The sequence below is a fragment of the Amblyraja radiata genome, chromosome 2, assembly GCF_010909765.2.
Source record: "Amblyraja radiata isolate CabotCenter1 chromosome 2, sAmbRad1.1.pri, whole genome shotgun sequence".
NCBI classification, from domain to species: Eukaryota; Metazoa; Chordata; class Chondrichthyes; order Rajiformes; family Rajidae; genus Amblyraja; species Amblyraja radiata.
This window is the reverse complement of record NC_045957.1, coordinates 58,620,417-58,647,069: the sequence shown is the minus strand read 5'-3', so window position 1 is coordinate 58,647,069 and position 26,653 is coordinate 58,620,417. Positions and strand designations below refer to the sequence as shown.

Here is a 26,653-nt window from a genome sequence, read left to right as displayed (position 1 = left end):
TCTTAAGAAGGAGGCGTTGGTGTGCTTTCTTAGACATTGCTTCGATGTGGCTGGTCCTGGACTAATTGTGATATTTATTCCTAAGAACTTGAAGCTATCAACCATCTCTACTTTGATGCCATCAACATATATCAGGATATGTGTGCTGCTTCACTGCTGAAGTTGATCTTAATCTCCTTTGTCTTGCTCACATCGAGGGAGAGGTTGTTGCCTTGCCACTAGGTTCTGAGGTTCTCAATCTCATTCCTGTACTCTGCCACCTCATTATTTGATATCTGGCCCACTACGGTGGTGTCATCAGTGTATTTGTAAATTGAGTTGGATTGGTATTTGGCTGCACAGTCGTGAGTGTATGAGGAGTACAGGGAGGGGGCTGAGAATGGATCCTTATGGGACACCAGAGGATTATCATAGAAGATGTTTTGTCACCCATCTTCACTGATTGTGCTTTGTTGGTCAGGAAGTCGAAGGTCAAGTTGCCGAGGTTAGTGCTGACTCCGAGTTCCACAAGTTTGGAGATTAGCTTGGATGGGATAATGGTATTGAAAGCAGAGTTGTGATCTATGAATAGGAGTCTGACCTAACCGTCTTTCTTATCCAGATGTTCCAGAGATAAGTGAGGGCCAAGGAGATGGCATCAGCTGTGGACCGTTGTGGTGGTAGGCAAACCGCATGTGGATAGTTGCATGGTAGCCTGGATTTAATGTGTTAACCAGCCTCTCAAAGCATTTCATGATGGTGGATGTCAAGGCCATGGGACGATAGTTATTAAGGCATGAGATCTTGCTTTTCGTTTCAACCGTGATGATAGTGGTCTTCTTGAAGCAGGTGGGCACCTCAGAATGGAGTAGGGAGAGATTAAAGATGTCCGTGAACTCACCCACTAGTTGGTCCATGCAGTTTCTAAGGACACGGCCAGGGACTCCATCTGAGACAATTACTTTCCATGGGTTCACCCTCAGGAAGGCCGATCTAACTTCTGCAACTATAACCCTCGGAAAAGGTACACTCGCATCTGACCAGACGGATCTCATCTCCCTGTTGGCCAACTGCTCAAAGTGATCATAGAATTAATTATCTGCCATAGAATGCAATAAGTTCATCAGGGAGGGCCACATTATCACCAGTGACGTTATCTGACTTCACTTTGCAGCCAGTTGTAATCATCAGACCTTGCCACAGTCTGCAGGTGTCCGAATGGTTATACTGGAATTCAAGTTTGTCCTGTTATTGTGTCTTGGCATCCCTAATGGCCTGGCGAAGATCGCAGCGAGCTTACTTGTACCAATTGGAATCGATTGACTTATACGAAGTGGTCACCTGAGAGTACACCTCACAGTTTATCAATGATTTCCGGAATCCATGGAATAGTTTGCAGAGGATTTTGGAATAGAATGTTTATGAATTTGAAGACAAGACATGATAATAAAGATCAGAAAGCATCATTCAAGGCGCTATGAAACGTTAAAAAAAAAAAACACATGCATGCATCATCAGCTTTGTAAAATTGGAAAAACGTTTATAAATAACAAGGTTAAGGAACAGGTCACTTTTAACTGAAGATCCATGGGCAGGTGAGAAGAACATTCCAGGGCGAAAGGAAAATTAGATGAACAAAGCTATAGTACACATCCTGTTTGAACATGTGTCGTTTGATTAAGCTGGGAATGCCTTTTGATAAAGGAAAATGTGCCGTGCTATGCAGATTCCCAGGGAATCCTCTAAGGTGCTTATGAAGGGTTAGGCCATGGGTTTACCTGGATTACTGAAAGTAGAATGGTTTTCACAGAAATTGACGTGTATTCTATCACTCACATGAAGGAAATGCTCGAGCAGTTAGTCAACACCAAATATGTTCTGATTCTATGTAAGGCCAGCGTTAGATTTATAGACAATAGACAATAGGTGCAGGAGTAGGCCATTTGGCCCTTCGAGCCATTCAATGTGATCATGGTTGATCATCCCCAATCAGCCTTCTCACCCAATGTTCCTGCCTTCTCCACATATCCCCTGACTCCGCTATCTTTAAGAGCCCTATCTACATCTCTCTTGAAAGTATCCAGCGAAACGGCCTCCACCGCCCTCTGAGGCAGAGAATTCCACACACTCACAACACTGTGTGAAAAAGTGTTTCCTCGTCTCTGTTCTAATGGCTTACCCCTTATTCTTAAACTGTGGCCCCTGGTTTTGGACTCCCCCAACATTGGGAACATGTTTCTTGCCTCTAGCATGTCGAAACCCATAATAATCTTATATGTTTCAATAAGATCTCCTCTCATCCTTCTAAATTCCCGAGTGTACAAGCCCAGCCGCTTCATTCTCTCAGCATATGACAGTCCTGCCATCTTGAGAATTAACCTTGTGAACCTACGCTGCACTACCTCAATAGCAAGAATGTCCTTCCTCAAATCTTTTTCAAGCCATTGAGTTCCTCCAGAAATGTGTCTTTTTCCAAAACAGTTACCCTCATCAAAAGGTGATAAACTCTCATCAGGTTTCTTGGTTCCCTCTTGGTTTTGCATATTTTCCTGACAAACAAGAGACAACAGGGCAGCACGGTGGCGCAGCAGTAGAGTTGCTGCCTTATATCGGCAGAGATCCGTGTTTGATCCTGACTACGGGAGCTCTCTGTAAGGAGTTTTATGATCTCCCCATGACCTGCTTGGGTTTTCCCTGGGATCTTTGGTTTCCTCCCACACTCGAAAGACATACAGGTTTGTAGATTAATTGGCTTGGTAAAAATTGTAAATTGTCCCTGTTGTGCATAGGATGGTGTCAGTATGTGGAGATCGTTGGACAGCGTTGACTTGGTGGGCCAAAGGGCCTGTTTCTGCGTGTATCTCTAAACTAAACAACCAACCGAAATGTTGGTGAGACTTCAAATGAAAACTAGTACAATGTGTAGCTTTCAACAAAAGTAAGATTTTGATCCGTTTCAAAAAAGAAAGGATGGATTGTTCAGATACGAACTTTCACATTCATTGACACTGGATTTTGTGATGTCTCACTCAACTTAGAACTTACAGGTCTTGATATTTTCAAGTTTCTTTCATTCATGTTATTGTTTTTAGTGAAAAATTTACACCATTCATCAGGATTAAGACTTGAGTCTGAAAAAATAAATTGGTTAAAGCTACCCTCCAATGCTGAAAACTAACCATATTGGGTTGAAAATGAAGTGTCTTGTAACTGGACCATGTGCAAGGGAAGCCATCCTGCACAACTGTAAAGGATGCCACAATGTGAGAGAGAATGGAATCTAACATTTTCAGAAACAGAAATAAGAATAGATATCCAGCATCTTCAGGGAGTTGGATCCCTTCTGAACATAAGAGGCAGTGTGAGAGCATTTTAGTGCCCTAAGGACCTGGAAAAGCTGCTGCAAGAAACTCAATGACCTTGCAGTTCAGTTTTCAACAAAGTAATCTTTCTAAGCTGGCCTGTGAATTCCACTGGAAAATGGCACGATACGACATGGTAAGATATCAAGCATGAACAGGCTGGGGTCAGAAAGCAAAAAAGCAAAATAAGTTATGTCCCAACACAACCAGCAGTAACAATTAATTTTCATTCCAGATGGTGGCAAGATTGAGCACCTGGTCATAATCATGAGTTTGATTAGTTTTTGGCTGGGCTGCTGGATACAACTACTAAATCTCAGAGACACCCTTCCTCTGAAGGGTGGGAAGGAGATTTGTTGGCATGCTTTGCATTTGCTCGTAATTGACTGCCAGAAGGCATCATGTATGATTGAATTTCACCAATTACATCACAGACAAGCAGCACTGGGTCCACTACTGTACCAAACTGCCTATGCCACCAGAATAGAGAGGCTAACTTATCCCACTGATTCTCAGCAAAGGCAGCATCAGTTTCTGCAAAAAGGAAAACAGTTGATAGTTTCTTCTTTAAATAAAACAATTTCAACAAGACCCATGCTTGTTGGCAATCCATAGGGTTCATTCGGAATTTCAACAGGAAATTGTATCCATGCCCACAGTACTCTTTGTTCCTCCACCAGTCAAAATACTGATTCCGCTGACTTGAGTGTTGTAGAATCAGCCGACTTCCACTGAGGACACAAGAGGTCAAATGCTGGAAAATGAGTGGTCAGGGTTTTTTTTCTCCATATTTCCTGTTGCAATGTAGTTCCTTTTAGCGCAACCTGACATTTAATTCCTGGAACGACAGAACCTTTGACCAGACCAACATGAGCAAAGCACATCACTTCATCCTGCTTTTGACCACTGCCCAAGATAATTGCACAGAATGCTTGCATCCAGATGGCAGTGAGAAATTATGATGCTTTCAGATTAAATACCATGCTACAATTCACTACGTGGCATTGTATACAAGGTATTTTTAATGGATTGAAAATCGCAGGGATCTGTAAATGATGATGTAGGTCAATTATTAAGAAATTGAGAACAAAAAGGTAGACCTTTTTGTCCTCCTACTGTACCAGACTTTCTCACTTTTGTTTGCATAAACCAATGGTTTTCCCATCAAAGTCCAACTATTTCCTAAATGACTAGTTTGGCTTCTTCTACGACACCATTGCACAAAACAAAATGTTGCCATGTTCCTTAAAGTGTGACATTATTATAATTTGAACACATGCATTTTGACCTCAATGTTGAGTGTTAATTTCTGGAGTTTGCACACAGGTGATAAATGTAGATATCAGCAGTTGGTCTTGTGCTTCAGAGGATACATTGACTTCAGAATTACTTTACTGACAAAAACTTAACTTTAAACCGTCAAGGGAACTAGACAATTTGAAAGCATGAAAGGAATGGTGGAAAATTGGTCAACAACAACATCTGGTCATTGGAGAAGGCCAGAATGAATTTAGAGCAGAAAATGTATCATGACTACAAGAGAAAGTAGTTCATTTTATTAAATTCACTAAAGTTGATTTACATGTTTTCAACGATTTTAAAGTGTGTATGTTTTGTTTAGATTTTTAATTGTCAATAAAATGTTTTAATTATTTTAACATTATGCCCTTTCATTTTGAACAGTTCCCGAGTGATTTTGAATGTTGTGAAATATAATGACAATAGTTGGTAAGTCTCAAGGCAGGGTATCACTGACTGTCACAGCCATTCTGAGAGTGCAACTGACGGCTTGTGTGAGATAGCCGAAGACTGCACTCTGCCTAGTTGGTATGCTGGAAGGCAGGCTCCAAGCAGAGATCTGCATCTGGGTCACACGCCAGAAGAGAGTGTGTCTCCACCAAGGGCAGGTGACTAGTCATCTCTGGGCAGCAAAAGATTGCGATTGACTGATCACTGCTGTTGGGTGTCAGAATGAAATTATCAGGAAAGGAGAAATGCATGAGACAGGTTGTTAAATCTTTCAGGGCTGATTTGTTCAAGTCAGTGGAAAGCAATGTAACATCACTGACCACAAAATCTGGTTAGTGTTACTTTAAGATATAGGCAATGTTGCATTTACTGTCTATTATAAGCTGCTCCAGGACAATAATTATGTGCTGTCTTTTTGACCCAGTGAAATCCACAAGACAATACTGCTGAACAATTTTCAGAAGGCAACTGTTTGACTTTTTTAGCAATCTTTGCACATTGATACCCCTTCTTACAGCATTTATCCTTGCAGTTGCAGAAAATGCAATGAAGTCCTTGCCCTTTTATCTCCCCTCTTCCACACCATCCTTCCAATGATACAGCAATTCACTTGTATTTCTTTCAATTTAGTGTGCACAGTAGGGCCACAGTGTGGTCTCCACATTGAAAATAACAAATGGAAATTGGGCGACAATTCTGTAACGAAGAGAATCATTGTTCAGGCCACAAATTTGATCAACAACTTGCTGTCATTTACATTGTCTATCCGACTTGACCACTGTTTTTGGCTTCTCACATTGTTCCAATGAAGTCCAGTGCAAGATTAACAAACTGCAGATTATCTTTTCATCTAGTCATGGAATTCAACAATTTTGGAAAACTATCCTATCCAGTGTATACCAGAACTGGCCTGTTCAGATTAAAGGCCATCAAGTGTAATGTCAGTCTTTCCAGCATTTTCAGCTTTCCCTTTAATTTCTGATTTTTGGTAATATAACTGAAGTACTGGGGTTGCATGACAATGAGATATTTGGAAATGGTAACTGCACTGTAGAATCAAACAAACTGCACTAACAAACACAACACAAATCAGTGGCAAAGTATCCAAAGTGTTTAAGAAGGAACTGCAGATGCTGGAAAATCGAAGGTAGACAAAAGTGCTGGAGAAACTCAGCGGGTGCAGCAGCATCTATGGAGCGAAGGAAATAGGCAATGTTTCGGGCTGAAACCTTCGTCTGAAGCAAAGTATCCATGTCAGTATATTTTGTAAACATTCTCAGCAACTAACATTTGAACTATTTCTGCCAGTTTCAAAGCAAAGTGGGTTTTCCAAATGAATACTGGGTTAGAGGGGGAGGGGCTGGAGATGTTCTTTGTGCATTCAAAGCACTAAAATGAAGAAACTGGCACATCTAGCACACAGAGAATGACGATTTCCACCTGATGATTTAAAGCAGTGCTTGTTAAACTGGTGAATGGTTCACCCAAGAGCAAATTAAATTATTTTGGGGTGAATGAAACTAGAGGGGTGAATGAAGGGCAAATGGTTTAATAAAAATATATGCAAATATGTATATTTTTTTAATACTTAAAAAGGGCATTGCCATTAAAGTAGTTAGTAAGCTCTTATTGGTTTTAATGGCAGCGGAGCAGGAAATTTGATATGTTTTTTTCCTCTCTACCAATGGTTTTCTAATTTGATTGTATTGTGAGCTTTCGTTGGGGAGAGATATAGAAAGTTATATTAGTTGGATACTAATATATTAATTTACATACTCCATGTTTTTTCCAAGAAAAACTGCAGTAATCAGAGCCCGAAAGGGTAGGATGGGGCTGAAGCCCAGTTGAGATGTTGGAATGGATTTTTATCATTATAATAGAATGATTATCCAACTAAAAAAATTCTCTCCTGGTTTTTTATACTTTTGGGATGTACAAAAAGTTGAATAAAATAAACATTTAAGAAATGAGTTTATTTATGTTTTTTGCTCATGTGACAAAATAAATTATATAATATTATACACAAGGGAGAATAAGATGAAAATTACCAAAAAGAAAAGAAAATTTAGTAGAGGGTGAATTAAATTTTGTGATAAAGACCCAATGGTGAATGACACTGAAATAGTTTAAGAAACACTGACTTAAAGTACATCAAAACATAACCTATTGCCACATGTCCACATTTTGATTAAAGTAACAACTCCTCTCTGTACAAAAACAAATAGAGGAATGTTTCATAAAGGAAGAGCATGGTGACCTCTGAAAATTAAAACTACTATTATTTTTATGTGTACTGTTTTATTTTTATCAACTTTATAGCCAAACCTTTCTGAACAAAAATAACTGAGTGGATGAAGAAAAAGGCATTAGTGAAACCTCCACAAATCACACCAACCTGACAGCAAAGGTGCAATCTGTTCCCAATCCATCTGCTTCAAACAAACAAGATTCCTCTATGTTTCTGGAATCTTCTATAAACAGGGAAATACACCCTTGCAATGTCAGTTTATTTTGTCATTTTCTCAGGGCTTGTGTCACAGCTTTTTTTAATGCCGTGCCAATGTATTCATTTTTTGTCTGTTTGCTGTTTGCAGTTCATTATGGTGCAGTGGCAAAAGCTTCCATAAAGCTCCAAAGCAGCATTCTCAGCAATTCTTGGTCTTAACAGCCATAAAGGGCCTGTCCCACTTACACGACTTTTTCGACGACTGCCTGCACCCGTCATAGGTCTTTGCAGGGGGGGGGGGGGGGGGGGAGAGAGTGGGGGAGGGAAGAGAGGGGGGGGGGGGGGGGGGATAGAGGGGGGGGGGGGGGAAAGAGGGGGGGGGGAAAGAGGGAGCCCCTCTGCCTCTGCCCTCCCGTCACCCTCTCCTCCTCTCCCCCTGCTTGCTCTCTATTGCTCTCTCTCCACAATCTATGTTTCTGTCTCTGTCTATCTCTCTTTCACTACATCTCGCTCTCCACAAACCATCCCTCGCCCCCTTTCTGTCACAATTTCCGACTGGTTGGGGAGAATCCATGGTTAAGGAGAAATAAATTCTCATCATTAATGTAGGTGACAGAAAGAGAGTATTTGTAGCACGCAGGATGGAGAAAGTATAACTGAGATAATGGTGCTAGTCAGTGAGTTTATAATGATATCAGCTGCAATATTTTCTGGTTTTAATTTAGATTTTCAGCAGCTGCTGATTTTGCTTAATATGAACAACGTCTGTATTATAGATGTGATTTAGTTTGGAGATAAGAGTGTTGAAACAGGCCCTTTGGTCCACCAAGTCCACGCCAACCATCGATCACCCGTGCACGAGTTCTATGTTATCCCACTTTCGCATCTTGTAATTGATGGACCACTTCCATGTTCTAGGTACTCGGAGAAACTTCCTTAGAGAGTAAGGTATCTCTTAGCTACAATGTAGCTAGATGGGGATAGTAATGCTATAAATAAAATGCCTTGGAAATTTGATCATATGAATGATACTCATGTTAATTAAAGCACAAATTGCAGTCATAATTTATTTTACTGGTGGGGTAATTTGGCAATATAGATTATCCATCAATTTTGAAACCCACCTGATTAACCTAGTATTATAATGGATGGACAATCTGCTGTGGTGAAGATTGAAGTTTACACTGTGATAATTTCAGAATACAGTTAAGTTCTACAAAATGATCATGGTCACCACAGACTGCGGATAAACACCACACAAAGTTGGTTTACCACAAAAACAGTTGAAAAGTGTGAATGTTTCAGCACTGCACTTCATCCAATACTTACAGATCGCCACTATGTACAAACAATACCCAAATGACAGGGTTGCCAAGACCATGACGAATTACAGCAGGTTTCTCTACCAATATATTACATTTTTACTTTATTTTGCAAACACCACCATAACCTCAGCCATGGCCTCTGCAATTTAATAGATTAATTCCAAAGTTCAACAGTATGTCTCGTTTCAAGGTTTATTTGAAGGCACTGCCCAAAGCTCTAATCGCTCCCTTGCAATAGTATTATTCTGATAAAAACATCCTCACTCTTCATCATTTTATTTGAATTCAAATTGTCATTAAAAACATTAAAACCTTAGATCTAAGAATGAAACTTCAAAAAATGATAATGTTTTACTCAGTGATAATTGCTTTCATATCTTAGATAAGTTTTAGATTCAACTATTTTAGACTAAATGTTCAATTTAGTTTAGTTTAGTCTAGGTACATAGCATGGAAGCAGGTCCAGGCTCACCATTGATGACCCGTTCACACTGGTTCTGTTATCTCACTATTACATGCATTCCAAATACATTAGGGGGCATTTACAAAAACTAACTAACCTACAGACCCACATGCCTTTTGAAAGAGTGAGGAGACCGGATCACGTGGATGAAACCCATGCCGTCACAGTGAGAACATGCAACTCCTCAGAGCCAGTGTCCAAGGTCAGGATTGAACTGGGATCTCTAGTGTTGTGAGACAGCAATTCTACCAGGTGCCCCACTGCCACCCACAATTTACAAATATGTCGTAATGAAAGCCGTCCCGCTGTGGAGCAATGGAGCTACTCTTTCAAATAGTCCGGTTAAGCTTTAGATGCTGATCAGACCAACTCACGGGTGGGGAACCTTTTCATGTTGGAATGCCACATTAAGTCAGCTGTAATCTAATAAGGCCCCATCCAAGAAACTTCAATTAGATATACTTCAAAATGATCATTATTTTGTAAAAATCTAACTACTATGTACTAACCAAGAAAATTCTAAAGTTAACTAAACTTTTAATGACTTTGTTGTGACTGCTTTTTGTGGGAAAGCATTTGAATATTTGGTTGCAACATGGAGGTAGCAGTTTCAGCTGATCTTCGAGATGGGTATCCGTCATTTGTGACCTTAAGGGCGTCTTGATTTGGGTTAGGTAGGAGAATGTAGATTTGCAGCAATAAGTGGTTGAAAAGCAAGAAAGCATTTTTCGTGCATGTTGCCGAAGACGTGGGTATTATATTGCATTTTTCCATATTTCAATCGGATCTTTCTTAGCATCAAATAAGGACTTTAAAATGTCATCTTCTGAGAGCTCAATCAATTCCATTTGTAGTTCTTTAGGCGCCTTGGAGACATCAACTAGGTGAGGTTGAAATGCTAATTTGAGTGTGATGTCATGATTCTCAAAGTCAGTGAACCTTTCATTGTATTCTTTAATTAAGAAGTCTATAACAGCTGCGTATTCTTCAAATGATGAGCATGAATCCTCCTGCTCATCAATGATCTTCGCTAACTGGGGAAAATGTTCATGCAAAATTTCATTTTGAAGAAGAAGAGTTTTGAAAAAAATATAGCTTTTTTCGAAATGCTTGGATTTTTTGCCATATATCATATATAGACTTCGTTTTACCTTGCAAAGAAACATTCAAGTCATATTGCTTTGACGATATCACACAGAAATGCAGTATTTCTATAGAAATCTTCTTTCAATAATTCACATTGCTGATTCTGTTCTTCATGAAATTTAACTATCTGTTCTTGCAAAGATAAAAAAATTTGCTAACACCTGTCCCTGCGATAGCCAACGCACTTTACAATGATACGGCAGATCCACACTGAATGCCTCATCGTCCAACTTTAACATATTACGAAACTGACGATGCCGTGTTGCATTTGCACGAATATAGTTAACAATACTTATAACTTGTTGCAAAGTGTCACTTAAAACAATAGATTTAGCACAGAGATTTTGCTGATGTAAGATACAATGAAATGAAATGAGAGCATCTGGATCTGATAATAGCTTTTTTATCTGTGCAATAAACCCTTCACGTTTTCCTGTCATGGAAGGTGCACCGTCTGTACATACACTCGCTAAATTGACCAAATCCATTTCAACTTCACGACATTTATCTTGAAAGTTGTTGAAGAAATCTATTCCTCGTGTTCTACCCGAAAGAGTGCCAAAAACGAGTAACTCTTCATAGCAAAGAAAACCTTCTGTTATGGCCCGAATGAAGTATAAATCCTGCGCCGATTCATCCAAAGCGATTGATTCATATATATTTTCCTTTTGGAGTATTGCGTGAAGTTGTTCTGTTACATTGAGGGTTAATTCATGCTGCCGATCTCCTTGAAAGAATCAGTTTTTTGCACTTTGAAACCTTATCGGGGTCAAAGCATCCTACAACTTCGACGATGCATTATTTTACAATTTCTACATCGCTAAATGGCTTCCCTTTTCCCCTGAGTATATAAGCTACTTTATAAGTTGCTTTAGTAGCATTATTTCCAGGTCTTACCGCTGCTTGAAATAACTGCCTTTGCCTTTGCTTTTCATCGTTCAATTTCTGCAATGCAACCCTTCGTGCCTCACTCTCCAATTTGAAACATTTGTGGTCCTTATGAGTGGCATAATGCTGATGAGCATTGAATTTCTTCAATGTTGATATTGCAGTATCACAAAGCAAGCAAATAATCTTATCTTTAGCAGAAACAAGATAATATTGCGGTTCCCATTCCCATTCCTCATTTAAAAACTCTTTTTTCTTCCCTCAGCGTTCTCTTGGTTTTCTTTGACATGATGGGCTGTTAATCAGACAGAATTTTTTTTTAAGTCGAACAAATACGCTGTTTAACTATTCTATTCAACTTCAAATGGAAAGCAACGTGCACCGCTATCAAAAGTTGATAATACTGAAGACTGGACGGCCAGCGGACTCTCCCCGACCTTTTCCCTCTCGTCAACCAGCCTCAGGTGGTGGTGGCGCCATCAGGCAGGGAGGTTAACGTACATTCTAGAGTCGCATTAGAACTAAATCATGAACATAACAGGTGTTAAAATAGCCCTCATGACTTACTAATGTTTTAATTGTGGCCGTCAGTCAGGGAGGATTATTTCGTTGAATTGTCTTTTACTCTTTGGTATTTTAAATACGTTCATTTTAAGATTAAAATAAAAAATAATAAAAGACGAACAAAAACATATTAATAAAAATAAAAGGATTTGTTCTACAAAATTTGGATTCATTCAAAAGGCCGCACTTAATGGCCGAGGCCGCAGGCTCCCCACCCCTGGACCAACTGGTTTAATTTATGTCATTCTGGTTGATGTCAAATACAACCTGGAAAAATGTTGGTCGATGTGGCTTGTTAGGATTCTAAAGGCAGTTGTTATGGAGGGAGTTACCTTTTATATTAACTAATTGATGCTTAATAATAAGTAATAATCTGGTTGTAGATGGACCGTCAGGAGGAAATTACATGTCTAGAAGTTGCTTCACACCTTCTTTACACCCACAGGCTTCCAAATATAAATGAAAACATGACATTTAAAAAAGCTTTTTCATCTCAGAATTTTGTACAACAAACCAAAATCAAACACAATTATTGACTATACAGAACAGTCTAACCTATCACACCTCTCAACCAAAACAAGATATCGTGGGAATAAATTGTTCTTATTTTTTACTTTACATTTAACTTTACCAGTCATAAAAAATACTGTGATTTCCCCCCACAATTTTTAACATTTAGTTTCAGAAGTTCTGAGTGACCTTGCCAAACCTGACAATAACCTTTTTTTTAATCTAAAAGTATTAGCTCTGGAAGTATTGAGATTATATTTTAAGGTGATATTGAGAACATAGCTTGAGAGCATCTCTATGTATTGTCCATTCCTGGCTATACTCCAAGCTACAGATGGTAAGAGAAGACAGTTTGAAATTTGTGTTTGCTTGATGAATTGCTCCCTCCATCTGACCCTGGTTCGACACACAGCACTAAACACAATCTGAAGAACTTTATCAAGTTGGCTGCTGTTTGGAATCCCTGCACCAAGACCCTTCTGTGAGTCCAGATGGTTGAGAAGGAGATTCAGAAAATGTGATCAAAAGTGATCAGACTGTGAAATGAGCATACAATAGGGGGGTCTTCAGTGACTTTATGCTACGAAAAGGCCATGGTTGTCAAACCAAATCATATCCAGCAATGATAAGCTGACATATTTTGCGAATTAGCACCATGATAAACAGAATGACCATGCAACTGTTTTTTTTCCCCCATATTCTGAATACATAATTTTGATTCACTAACTTTTCAATGTCAAATTCCAGCATCCCTGGGCAATGCAAGACAGAACTGACAGAAGGAAGTAAAGAGAAAGGTCAGATTAGCAGGACCAAAAGGATCATACTTTGTACATTTGGAGGAAAGGTGCACGTCAGTGATTCACTGTGGGAGCAGCAATACACTCCCATTGTACTAATGGCCAGCAAAGTCAGGGAATGGTTTGAATTTAACAAAAACATAGTCTTAATGATCATATTATTTTGCATTACTTCAATTAAAATACAAAATATTGTGATTATAGAGTACGTGACAGTATCTGTGGACGTGGTAACATTACAGATGCAGATTTGGCTCCTTTGTTTAAGATACATCTCTCGAGCATTTGGGTATTTTACTTAAAACTTTCAGCATTGGTCAAGCTTTATTTCTGTTTTAATCTCATCTCAAAATATGGTACTTAATCTGCAAAATCAAGACGGGAAATCTTCCTCACAGGTTTACCAGATAATCCACTAATCTCTCTTTTTAAATATTGCAAATTAAGGCTTTCAATTAACAAAAAAAATGTGGTTTAAAGTCTATTCCATACGAGATATTGTTTCCAAGATCACAATTGGCCCAAACCCCCTTCAGGTTTTGCAATTCAAACAATTTGCAGCAGTGCTCCTTTTAAATATAAATTGACCCAGAATACTTAACGGTTTTGAAACTTACTGAATTTATTTATTTAGCAAACCAGTACCACAATTACAAACCTTCTATACCTTTTTAGGTTGCATTTAGATTTTCCAAAACAGTACTCGGGAGAGTACACAGGAAGCTGGTTAATGCTCCACAAGAATGTGTTGGAATATTTTCTTTAAAAGCCAAATCAGGAGCCGGCAGCTATGTCTGCTTTAGGATGACGGTTTTATTGTGGACTTGGTTTGCACTTTGGCATATTTTAATAATATAATAATAAAGTGAGTGCATTGTGAATTTGGCTTTATTACAGCAAATCGACAAACAAAACCACTTTAACAAAGGTCTCAAAGTTGCAAGGCTGTAACAGCCTAATTTCTTTTCTGGAATAATATGGCCACGTCTTAAAATATAAACATAGCCCCACTGCCGAACAGGAATGATCATAGTTCCATACGAAAATATTAAACTCCCCTTAATTTAAGATTGCCATCAGTTCAGGACACAACTGTTTTGAATACGTTATACATGTTGTAAAATGGCTGAAGCCAGATGCTCTCTTCGAAAAACAAGATATTACCAAATGGGTATTACCAGAGGCAGTCAAATTGATATCAACTTCAGTTTGCCAATGTCAGAATGCAGCAAGTCACTGGAGATTAAATCACAATGGAGCACATTTGCAGAGACTTGAATTCCATTTTGAATCAATAGGTATCTTTGGTTTTGCTTTGCCACAGTACACAGGCTGAATTACACAACTGGAACATCATAGTGCAGACATACTGTGTGCAAAACCACAGTTAAAATGAAGCTCATTGGTACTGGGGAGAAGAAATTCTCTTTCAATTCAGCATTATAAAATTATCTGAAATGAATGTGACAATACAGTACACAGGCTGAATCACACAATGATAAGTGATGTGTCCTGCATGTGGAAACATACTTTATGAGTTTAATTAAAAAATGGACTGGGCTGCCCAATCAACATTTGTCCCAGCATTTCATATTAGCTAATTTTCAAATTGATTCTATCATTTACAATACAAGAAATTGTTGAGAATAATTATTTTCGATATCATGAAATCATAGTTTTTAGATCCCTGGATGCAATGGAACACAGTTCTAAAGTATACTGTGGTAATAGGTGAATCATGTTTAAAATGCAACATTCCCCACATTTGGTGTATTTTCTCATGTCAACCTTTTACACAATTGAAAGAATATTCTAAATGTTCTTTATCGCAAATTATTCTTAACCTCTGAAAACTGGCTGGCTTGCATTTTAAACCAGACTGTTGAAACTGTACTGCACAACTGCTCTCTCAGGTTTTTAACCTGTCAGTAGCATTCAATCAAAAAGAGCTGGAGTAATATTACGTATTTACCAACATTGACTGAAGTAACATTCTAAAGAAAGGTTAGTGAATCTAATTGAAACCCAACAAATTTTCAGAAGAAATTGCGCTACTGTCCACTCTTAACACATTTAAGTATGGAATATATTACATTTCAACCAACAGCAGGTTGATTAAAATTAGCATTATAGTATTAATTTCTTTACAATCACAACAGAAAGATAATGACAAAGTCTATTCTTCATTGCTGATTAAATAACATAGCATTTTTGTATATAAAATCAGCCTTTGTAAACCCGCTAAAGTCAAAACGAGTCACCCTATTCTCATGAAGATAAGACGGGTATGACTGGTCTCAGAACCAGACTGAGCTTTGCTAAAATTGCAGCTGAACCGGGACTTCTGCTAGTGTTATTAAAATGGCCCAGGAGCTGATGACTAGCTTTCCAGTTAATAAAAACCAGATGTTTTCCTTCTGCTCTGTTAACATGCGCTCTTGGTTACTTTGTGGACTGTAGTCCATGTTTTTTTTCTGCTCTGCTTTCAGATATTTGAAAATGAAAAAAGGAAAATGGAAGAAAAAAAAATACAAAGATGATTGAAACAGTTCACATTTTACAGCTGTATCTTATCCATGTTTTAAACACAGGACTGCAGGCACCATAGCAGCCAGCACCAACCCAAAGCAGCCAACAGGGTGTAGGCTGAACACTCGCAGAGATCACATTCTCTGGAAATCGACCTTGAAGGGGAAAAAAACCTTGTAAAATGCTGTATAATAGCGAAGGAAATAAAACCAGCTGGATTGTACAATGAGCAAAGCCAGACCCACTTTCCAAAAGCGGTATGCAATATGTACTGTCTAAAATAGTTGCCACTGGCAACAGGGAAGCAAATGCATTAAAATTATAAATCAAATCAAAGTGTCACCAGCTGCGGTCAAATTTGTAGCAAAAAAAAGCAAAGCGCGTAGGCCTTCTCGGCAGCTCAACTAACAGGTAAATTACATGTCACCCGAGAAATCAGCCAGCATTCACAATACTTCAATAAAGAGCAGTAATTTTTTTAAATGAAAGCAAATGAAATCTCTCTATATATCACAAAGAGAGCAATTAAAAGGTTTCAATTAGCTGCATTTAAAATGTGTTAATCCTATAAACAGGCAATCTATAATAACAGACCTTTCTCTTTCAAGTACCTATTAAGACTAATAGTTTGCCTGCAGGACACTCTGTTCAGGAGAGGTAAAAACAGAACATAATTCACAGTCCTCTGTAGTTGACTTGGCATTCATCATTCAGTAAGTACATAGATATATGTGTACAAACAGTGTAAAAGACGCACACACATGCAAACTGTTTGCATACAGTACCTTTGTGTGGAGGTAATGAGGGTAATAGTAAGTGTACTGAGGGTACATTGGCTGCTGTTCCAAACGTTTGCCCATGTAGATGGAATCTTTATCTCCGATGCAGGGAACTCGCTGACAGCGTGTAGTGGCCCCAGGCCCTTCTTCCTCTTAAACCACTATTCCTGACAGTGTCAATAACTGATGAGGCTTTCGGGACTTCTCTGCCTTCTGCTGCTTGCCAGTTTAAATACAGCTGAAAGATTTTTCCTTTGGATTCGGAGTTCTGTCGGTGCTTGTCCTTCCTTTACAAAAAGGGTATACAATCCTTGCTATTTGATAAAAGTGTTAATGCCAAAATGTCAGTTGATACTGCCCTCGGCAACTCCAATTACTTTGAAAGATGAGGAAGATAATATAGCAGGCTAAAAATCACTGCAGTCCCGGCTTCCTCTTAAGCTTTCCGTGCTTCCACCAGCCTTCCAGCCTTGTTGCTGCTATCTCCTTCACAGAGTGACATGGTGTTTAGGGCTTGTCTTGTCTTTCATTCAACCCCCACCCCCATCCCTCTTCCTCCTCCTCCTTTTCCTTCTCGCTGGTGGGTGGGACTTCGGCAGCCTCTCCCTCGAGAAACAGACGCAGTCCAGAAGGCTGCAGTATTTCCTCCAAGAAATAGCCTGCATTCAGTCTGATGCAGGCAGGAACCCAATTCATTCTGCCATCTCACTTGAATGCTAAGTACTTTTACAATAGGCCAATCATAACTAGAATAATGAAGTACCAAAGGCGACAGACATTCAGTCCTTCCGAAAATCTTCATCTTTTGTAGATGAAAAAAACCTCCAGCTAGATATATGGTGGGTAAAAAGGTTACTTTGAATTAAGTTTTGTTTTAAAATGAAGTTATTTGTTCCCTGTGACTCTCATGAGTTTTCTGGCTTCATGCTGTTTTAACCTAAAACACCAGTAAGTAGATGACATGGAAATAAATGCCGGGCCTTATAGTCAATGAAGGTAGTGGGTGATCAGAACACTGGGGAGCCTGACCTTTAAAAAAGACCCTTTGAGCTGAGGAGAAACCCGATGTTTCTGATCTACATTCAGTCACTATCTGATATTAAAACGGCGGTTTCAGCAAAAGGAAATATTTCTGAACTATAGCAGAAACGGTTGAATAACAAGTGATTTTTTAATATTTTAAGCAATGGGCATAATCCGAATTTAAAGGGGAATCGTCCTCTTGTGAAACACATTCTAAGGACTTGTCAATGGAGCATCTATAGGTAACATGAACAATCTGAAAAAGGCAGCAATTATTTTTCTTTTTGATCAAATATTCTCCATATTTTCCAAGACTTGGTGTAAAAGCCTGATATTTATTGATTTAAATCATTCTTGTGGAATCAGACGAAAGAAATTAAAAAAAGTACTGAAATGTTAAAACTGTAGGTGGTCCAAGAGATCCAAAAAGGTGAAGGTTCCTGGATCTGAATTCTGGAGAAGGGTCTCGGCCCAAAACCAAGTCACCCATTCCTTCACTCCAGAGATGCTACCTGTCCCGCTCCAGCTTTTTGTGTCTATCTTCTGTTTCTCTTTCCTTGGTTAATGAGTTATTCCAGTATTTTGTTTCTATTTCAGATTTCCAACATTTGCAGTTTTTCTTGTTTTTTAATGTTCAGGCTTATTGAGTCCTTTTAATGAGTCAATGTTTGAAAAAATGTCCAAGGAATTTCAAAGCACTTCCTGGGTAACTGCCCAATATCCAAGGCCAGGCAGCTTATGTCAAAACCAGCAGCAACAAGAATGTATATCAATATAACAAACATCAAGATAGTATTTCTGATTCACGAATTTGTTCCTTCCCTGAGAATTTCCTTTGCTATGCTTTATGAATGGGATTTAAATGCTGGATCACAGGCCTGCAAATGGTCTTCCATGCCTGCAGGAGTTTTTATTTTAGTAAATATGAAGAGACTGCAAATGGGAAATTTTGAGACCGGCTAGCAACCAGCAGACATTTAATCTAACAAACAAGACATTATCATTTTGCAACAAATTGCAAGCCGCCATAAACATAAGAATGACCCCAAGGATCTCTATCACAGACAAATCCATACATGAAGATAAAGCCAATATTTTGCACCAACCATTCTTCCAGTTCATCAGCTTGGGTAGAGGGTGGGTGCTCTGGAAAGGAGACCTGTGATATGCTATGCATTACAGTTTTCAGTAGTTCAGTGGATTGTGATGCAAAATAGTGCTCACAAATGAGAAGATGGTTATTGACTGGACAGCTCAATTACTCTGATAATTATCTACATTGCTACATATTACAATTGACAGAGGATTATTGCAGACAAATAATAATAGCTTAAACAAAGGTAAAACTGCCAAATACTTGCCTTAAAAGATACTGGGCTGCTTATATTTTCAGAAATTTAAAGATCACAAGGCTCTATCCACACTGGCTGAACATGACATTGTACAAAATATTGCTAAACTTTCAAGAAAAAGTAAAGCAATTGAGAAGAAATCTCTGTTAAAAACTGATCTTTGCTGTTTGAATATCAATAATGTTAATTAATTAAAACATGTCAAGCAATTCAACTATGAATGAGATAAACACTGCATCATTATGGAAGTGAAAAGTAAAAACAATGAGAAAAGGTGTGACTGGTATTCTTTTTTGCATGACAAGATTTGGTGTCAGATTGCGCCTGAAATGCAGCAAGACCCTAATAGTTAAAAGGCAATTTGCAGGAGATTGTTGCTCTATAAATAAAATAAGGTTTCTCCTGTCATTTCCACATCGCAGTTGATAACAAAATACAGATGCAGATGTCTTTCCCTGCAGCACAACAGAAACTGTCATCACTCAGGTGTGTTTCAGAAAGGAGGAGCTGTGGATTATGATTGATAATTAACAAACAATAAAATCCAAAGTCACAGCACTCAGTTGAATGTAGGTCACCTCTGCATATCTAGGTCACAGTTTTCTGTTTAGATCCCACATCAATGCTCTGAACAAAAATGCAAGTTATTGTTTTAAATACCTAGTTATAGTTACATAACTTTAAAACTTTTATATTATTTTCCAGTTTCCCACATTTTAAGCACAATTCACAATCATAGAGATGATATAATTACCTGCAACAAAATTTCTAAAAATAACACTGCAGCCATTTTCCTCTTCTCAAACTGGCTCAGTTATCTGTGGATGCAAATAAGTTATTGTGGAGAAAGCACATCGGCCTCCCACTTCCAATCTGGCTGCTACCCATGAACATTGAATATCCGCCTCTTTGCAATCCATGGATTAGTCATGAGGTTCTGGTGAAATACACAAGGGTCCTTATCACGGTTCACCCTAGCAGCTGTATTACAGATGCCTCTGATCTATGGGCTGTTCCCAGGGACTAACATCAAATGCTGCTGGAAGGCCATAAATTCGATGAAAGACACTTTTTGGTCTGCTCTAAACTCTTTGGTGCTCTAGCAAAGTGAGATGGACGTAAGGGATTGATGCCAACTGGCCAATTCCAGATTGCAGAATTACATGCTGAGCGATGCACTGAAGCTGGGTGCAGCCACCACAGAAGATTCTGTGGGAGAGTACCACAGATTAGGCACCTTCCATTACTGGAAATTGAGGGGCTGTGTCTAGTGGGGACACCCCTCAAACAAGGGAAGGATACCACCCCAAGGGCCGTATTAGTTGCAAAATGCTATGCGTACAGAAAAATGGAGTTGCTGACACTACTGGTTATAACACGTGCAATACTGAATGTACAGACACACTACAAATGGATGAAGTTTTGTATGTTTTTTGTGTTTTTACATAAAGAACAAATTTGAAATAATATACAATAGTCTATAGTTAATTTCTTCTGTATTTTTCAAATCTACACCTAATGCCAGCCTGCTGTGGTGCTACAAAATGGAAGTTAAGAGCAAATGTCATCTTTAGCTAACGCAAGGCCATAGAATAAATGCAATTGTTTCGGCCACACTACTTAATGGCTTTTTATGCAGGAAAGAACTGCAGATGCTTGTTTACACCGTTGATGGAAGGGGAGGTCATTTAAGACTGAGGTGGGAAAAAACTTTTTCACCCAGAGAGTTGTGAATTTATGGAATTCCCTGCCACAGAGTGGAGGCCAAATCACTGGATGGATTTAAGAGAGTTAGATAGAGCTCTAGGGGCTAGTGGAATCAATGAATATGGGGAGAAGGCAGGCACGGGTTATTGATAGGGGACGATCAGCCATGATCACAATGAATGGCGGTGCTGGCTCGAAGGGCCAAATGGCCTCCTCCTCCACCTATTTGCTACATTTCTATGCTTCTAAAATGTTGGAGTAACTCAGCGGGCCAGGCAGCATCTCTAGTTAGAAGAAATGGGTGATGTTTTGGGTCAAGCCCTTCTTCAGACAGTCAGGGGAGAGGGAGGCACAGAGATAAGGATGTGTAAGGTGAGAATGAGACTGATGTCATTTAAGGGGATGTAGATCAGGGAAAATGTAGAATCGATCATTGTTTGCTTGGAGAAGGTGACAATGCAGCATACAGATAAAATGTAAACATGGGGACAATCAGACTGGTCGGAGAACTAGGAAGGGTGAGGGATAGAGAGAGAGAGAGGGGCAGCTTACACAAGCAGTATGAATATTGACTTCTCTAACTTCAAGGAACCCTTGCTTTCCCTCTCTCTCCCCATCTTCCCCGTTCCTAGTTGTCCGACCAGTCTGACTGTCCCCTTGATTCCATTTTATCTCTGTATGTTTCGTTGTTATATTCTCCTAGCTAACAATGATCTATTTGACATTTTCCGTGATCTTCAGCCCCTTTGATCTCATTCTCACACTTCCTTATTTTGTCTCTCTCTCCCGACTGTCTGAAGAAGGGCCTTGACCCGAAACATCACCCACTTCTGTTATCCAGAGATGCTGCCTGTTTTGCTGAGTTACTCCAACATTTTGTGCCTGTCTTATGAATTTTTATACTTCTTTTCATTTGTTGTCTGTCGTGATGTAATGGAAACTAGATCAATATCATTAATCAAGCCAAGAAAGGCTTGCAGTTGGAAGGGCAATGGACCAAGAGATGAAATGAAGCTAATTAAATTGGTTATGGTTAGAGTGGTAGAGTGTAGGTTAGTTCAAAACAGAAAGAGATGGTAGAGAATGAGGTGAGTGGGCAGTTTAGCAAGGGGAATGGGGGAAGGAGAACAATTAAAGAGTAACAAGGGATAAATGAAGATAGAGACAGAATCAATAAGGGAAAGCATGCAAGGGAGAAATAATGTTAGATAGGAAATGAAATAAAAGCAAAATATGTTTGAAGTGGAATAAAAATCTAAATGTTATTTGAATGCTCATAATGGTGATATGAGAGATAGATAATAAATGGGGGAAACATGGGTAGTGGAGAGGGAGTGGAAGTGCAGAGCAGGGAAAGGGAAATGTGCTTCCAGGCCAAAATATTGTTGTGTTATGAAAGTCACATCTGTCAAATGCAGTGTTAGCTGCAGGCACAGAGGTAGATACAGTACAAATGGCAGTACAAAAAACAGGGAATGCAGATATGGATAACAACATTAGTGGTGGAAATAATAAGAAAGTGCAGAGCCCAGTGCCAAAACCATGGAGGCAAATCAAGAGCAATGTGTTACGGACTAAATGAAGGTCAGCACATAGCATGCCATGCAAATCAATGATCTGAGCAAGTGCTGGTAGGGTGGGGTCTCCACAATATATTTGAATTCCCAACAAATCTAATTAAAATTCCTTCCAACCTCTCCTACAACATGGCTGAAAACTTACATTAAAGAGATAGGCTGTTCCACAGCAACATTAGGTGGCCAGAGCCTGCAATTACAAGCAGTCCAAATAGTTTTTGTATGCTAACTCAATACTCTGTCACAGCTGTGGTTTTAGAAGTCAATATGACACTGAACAGGGAAAACCTACTTAAAGTTAAATATTGTCATCTTCCATTTTGAAATAATGTAAACCCCTCAGCGTCTTTAATACACATTAGTTGATTTTATTGTGTATATGTTCATGATTTTTGCTCGTATCCACCAAATGCAATTTCTTGTGCCTTGATTTTATTTCATATTATTTTCAATAATCAATGATAATAATAAATGCATTGCAAACTTTATGAATGTGAGAGTAGAAATAATTATGGCAGAAATTATAAACAAGATATGGAGTTAAAATAAGTATTCATAATTTCAATAATGGCAGGAAAATGCAAATTTTGTGAAAAGTTTGGATAGAGAGTTTCTAGTCTAAATGCAGAAGTTGTAACATTTGTCTGTGTTGTGATTTTCTGGCCACTGTAGGTGTCAAACAGGTTCTAATAGGAGGAAGAATTTCAGAGACTCTCACAGCAGAGGTGCAAAGCTTCCAACACCTCCGACTGCCCAGGACTTTTGCACTGGGGCTGCTCCATGGCCGGAGTTGCAGTGAGCGACTCGCCAGCCCAGCAAACTCTCGCCATCCCCGCTCCCCGTCCACACCTGTCCCTGCCGCTGCTTCTGCTTCCAACTCCCGTGGCCCTTGCAGTTGATATTAGTTTTTAAATTTTCGTTGATCACAGAATTTCTCACGACAGAGCATGAGAATTTGGCAAAATGCGTGATTCTCACGCTTAATGCATGGGAGTTGGCAGCCATGCCTCTATATCCCCCCCCCCTCTCTCTCTCCCCCCTCTCTCTCCCCCCCCTCTCTCACTCTCTCCCCTCTCTTGCCTCTCACCCTCTCTCTCTCCCCCTCTCTTCCCTTCCCTCCCTTCTCTCTCCCAATCTCTCTTCCCCTCTCTCTCTCTCTCCCCCTCTTTCTCCCCCTCCCTCTCTTATCCCTCTCCCCTCACCTCACTCTCCCCCTCTCATCTCTCTCCACCCTTCCCTCCCCCTCTCCCCCTCTCTCTCCCCTCTCTTTCCCCTAACTCTCTCCCTCCCTCTCCCCTCTCTATCTTCCCCTTTCAATCCCCCTCTCTCCCCTTTGCTCTCTCGTCCACACTCTCCCCTCTCCCCCTCCTCTCTCTTCCTGCCCCTCCATCTCTCTCCCATTCCTCCCTGCCACCATCGACTCTCCCCCCTTGCTCTCTTACCCTCGCCTCTCCCCTCTCTTTCTCCTGTCTCTATCTTCTTTCTCTTTTCTTTGCCCCCCCCCTCTTCCTCTTCCTCCCGTTTCTCTCTTTTCCCCCCTCCCTCTTTTACCACCCCTCTCTTCCCCCTCTCTCTCCCCCTCCCCTCCTCCCCTCTCTCCTCACTCTCCCCTCTCACTTCCCCCTTTCCCTTTCTACCCCCCACTCTTTTCCCCCCTCTCCCTCTCTCTTCCCCCTCTCTCCCACCTCACTCTCCCCTATCCTCTCTCTCTTCGCCCCCTCTCCCTCCCCTCTCTCCTCACTGTCTCCTTTCCCTCTCTCTCTCTCCCCCTCCCTTCGAGAGTCTCGGCCCGGGACTCTTGCACTGGGGCTGCTCCATGGCCAGAGCTGCAGCAAGCCACTCGCTAGCCCCGCAAATACTCGCCAGCCCCGGCTCCCCGTATCTGTCCCCGCCCGCTGCTTCCATCCCTCCTTCAGCCCCGGCTCTCCAACATGCAGTTTATACGAGTTTTGAAATTTTCGTTGATCACAGGATTTCTCAGAGCGTGAGAAATTTGTGATCAGCGTGAGAGCATGAGAATTTGCCAAAATGCGTTATTCTCACGCTCAAAGCGTGAGAGTTGGCTGCCCCTGTGTGTGTGTGTGTGTGTGTGTGTGTGTGTGTATATATATGTGTGTGTGTATATATGTGTGTGTGTGTGTGTGTGTGTGTGTGTGTGTGTGTGTGTGTGTGTGTGTGTGTGTGTGTGTGTGTGTGTATATATGTGTGTGTGTGTATGTGTGTGTGTTAGTTGTCTGTGCGTGATGTGTGTGTGGCTTCCTAAAGTCCCCCATGGAAAGCTGACCCAGAAGATTAAGATGCACAGGATTCACAGTGACTTAACTGTATGGATTCAGAACTGGCTTACTAATAGAAAACAGAGGGTTGTGGTGGAATGATGTTATTCAAGCTGGAAGTCTGTGATCAATGGAGTTCCACAGTGATTGGTGCTGGGACCTCTATTGTTTGTAATATATGCCTTGGATATAAAAATGTGAATGGATAGGTTAGTAAGTTTTCAGATGACACCAGAACTGTTGTAGTTGTGAACAGTGAGGAAAGCTGTCAAAGTAGACTGCAGAATAGATCAGCTATAGAAATGGCATATGGAGTTTAATCCAAGCAAGTGTAAGATGTTGCACTTTGGGATGTTGAATATAAGGGGGAAGAAAACAGTTAATGGCAAGACCCTTAACAACATTAATGTACAGAAGAATTTTGGCATCCAAGTCCATAGCTCCCTGAAAGCAACAACACAAATAGAATGGGGAAAAAGGCATACGGTATGCTTGTCTTTAATGGTCAGGGCATCGAGTATAAGCATTATTAAGTCATGGTGCAGCATCCTGGTGCAGGATTGAAATGTCAAAGACAAGAGGCATAGGTAAAAGGGGCAACATTTTAAGTAAATGCACAGGACACATTTTTAAACACAAAGGATGGTGGGAATTTACTGCCTGGAATTTACTGCCAAGGGTGGTGGTGGAGGCAGATATAATGGTAGCATTTAAGATGCTTTTAGGTAGGCTTATGGATTTACAGGGGTATGGATCATGCACAGGCAGATGAGATTAGTTTACCTTGGCATCATGTTCTACACAGACATTGTGGGCCAAAGGTCCTGCACTGTACTTTTTATTTATATTCTATGTTCTATTTTCTAACATTCACCTCAGTCTTTAACGTGCCAGTAAAGTGTGTGGCCATACGGGCAACAGAATATTTGAAGATTAAGACTCAAACCTGGCACAAAGCTTATGGTGTTCCAAGAAAGTGTGTTCTCTGCCTTCGGAAACTTAGAGTACCTACACAAGACATCTCAAGGCACTGAAGAGAAGCCACACAATTTCTCTGAATCCACTGGAACGACAGGCAACCCAACATCAACTTTCTCTACCAGACCAGTCACTAATTTTACCCAGTCGGCTCTGCTGTCCATTGAGAAGGGGTTTAAGAGACCAGGTTTGTGCAGAGGGGAGAACACAGAAGCTGCACAAACTGTAGAATTTTGCCTTCCACCACAGTGAGGAGGTGTTTGGTGAACTCACTGTGGTGGATGTTAAATTTGTGTTGATTGTGTGTTTTTGTCATTTTTTAAATTATATGTATGACTGCAGGGAAACAAAATTTCGTTCAGACCGAAAGGTCTGAATGACAATAAACGAATCTAATCTAATCTAATCTAATCCCTAGATTCCGCTAGCCCTAAGAACTCTACCTAACTCTCTTTTGAATGCATCCAGTGAAGATAGATAGATAGATATAATTTATTGCCACACAACCAGGGTTGGTGGAAATTTGGGTTGTCAGCAGCAGTACAATAATAAAGAACACACAATAAAACTGTAACACAAACATCCACCACAGCATTCATCACTGTGGTAGAAGGCACAAAAATTTGGCCAGTCCTCCTCCATTTCCCCACCGTGTACAGGACCAGAGTCCAGTCAGTCCAGGATCGGTTCTTCCTCACCGGAGACCGCGGCTTTAGATTGTTGTAGGCCGCAGGCCGGCGGTCGAGATTTAAAGTCCCCGCCGCAGCCAGAAGCACCGTAGACTGCAGGGCCGGCGGTCGAAGCTCCCCTCCAGGGGTGATGGTAAGTCCATGCCGGACCCGCGGTAGAAGTCGGCCGCGGGCCGGCAGTGATGGCTTCTTCTTCCCCCGGGTCCCCAACGTGAGATCCCGGGCTGTAGACGCTGCACCAGCTGGAACTCTGCAGACCGCGGCTTCAGGCTGCGACTTCAGGCTGCCGGCTGCCCCGGGCCAGCGAAACGGAGCGCTCCCCCCTGGCAAGCCCCAGCGAGGGCTCACCCGCTGCACGCCGAGAGTCCACGCTGCGCCCGCCGCTGAACCCCCGGGCACGTCTCCGGGAAAGGCCGCGTCGATCCTTGATGTTAGGCCACGGGGGGGGCGACCTGGAAAAAGTCGCCTCTCCATGGAGGAGGCGACCGAAGCGGTTTCCCCCTTACCCCCC

At 40.6% G+C, this 26,653-nt stretch overlaps 1 protein-coding gene across 7 annotated transcripts in view; it reads right to left on the bottom strand.

Annotated features, from left to right (window-relative positions):
• The window catches only part of rbms3 (RNA binding motif single stranded interacting protein 3), a 1,345,529-nt gene that overhangs the window by 705,166 nt on the left and 613,710 nt on the right, over positions 1-26,653 (bottom strand). The window contains exon 1 of one of the 7 annotated variants that reach the window (XM_033047291.1): positions 16,547-17,095. The exons of 5 other annotated variants lie outside the window; for them this stretch is intronic. In XM_033047291.1, coding sequence (XP_032903182.1) covers positions 16,547-16,621 — 75 coding nt within the window. In that variant the 5' untranslated portion in view covers positions 16,622-17,095. Of the gene's footprint in view, positions 1-16,546; positions 17,096-26,653 lie in introns of those variants that run through there. One more of the 7 variants, XM_033047284.1, reaches the window with a different exon arrangement.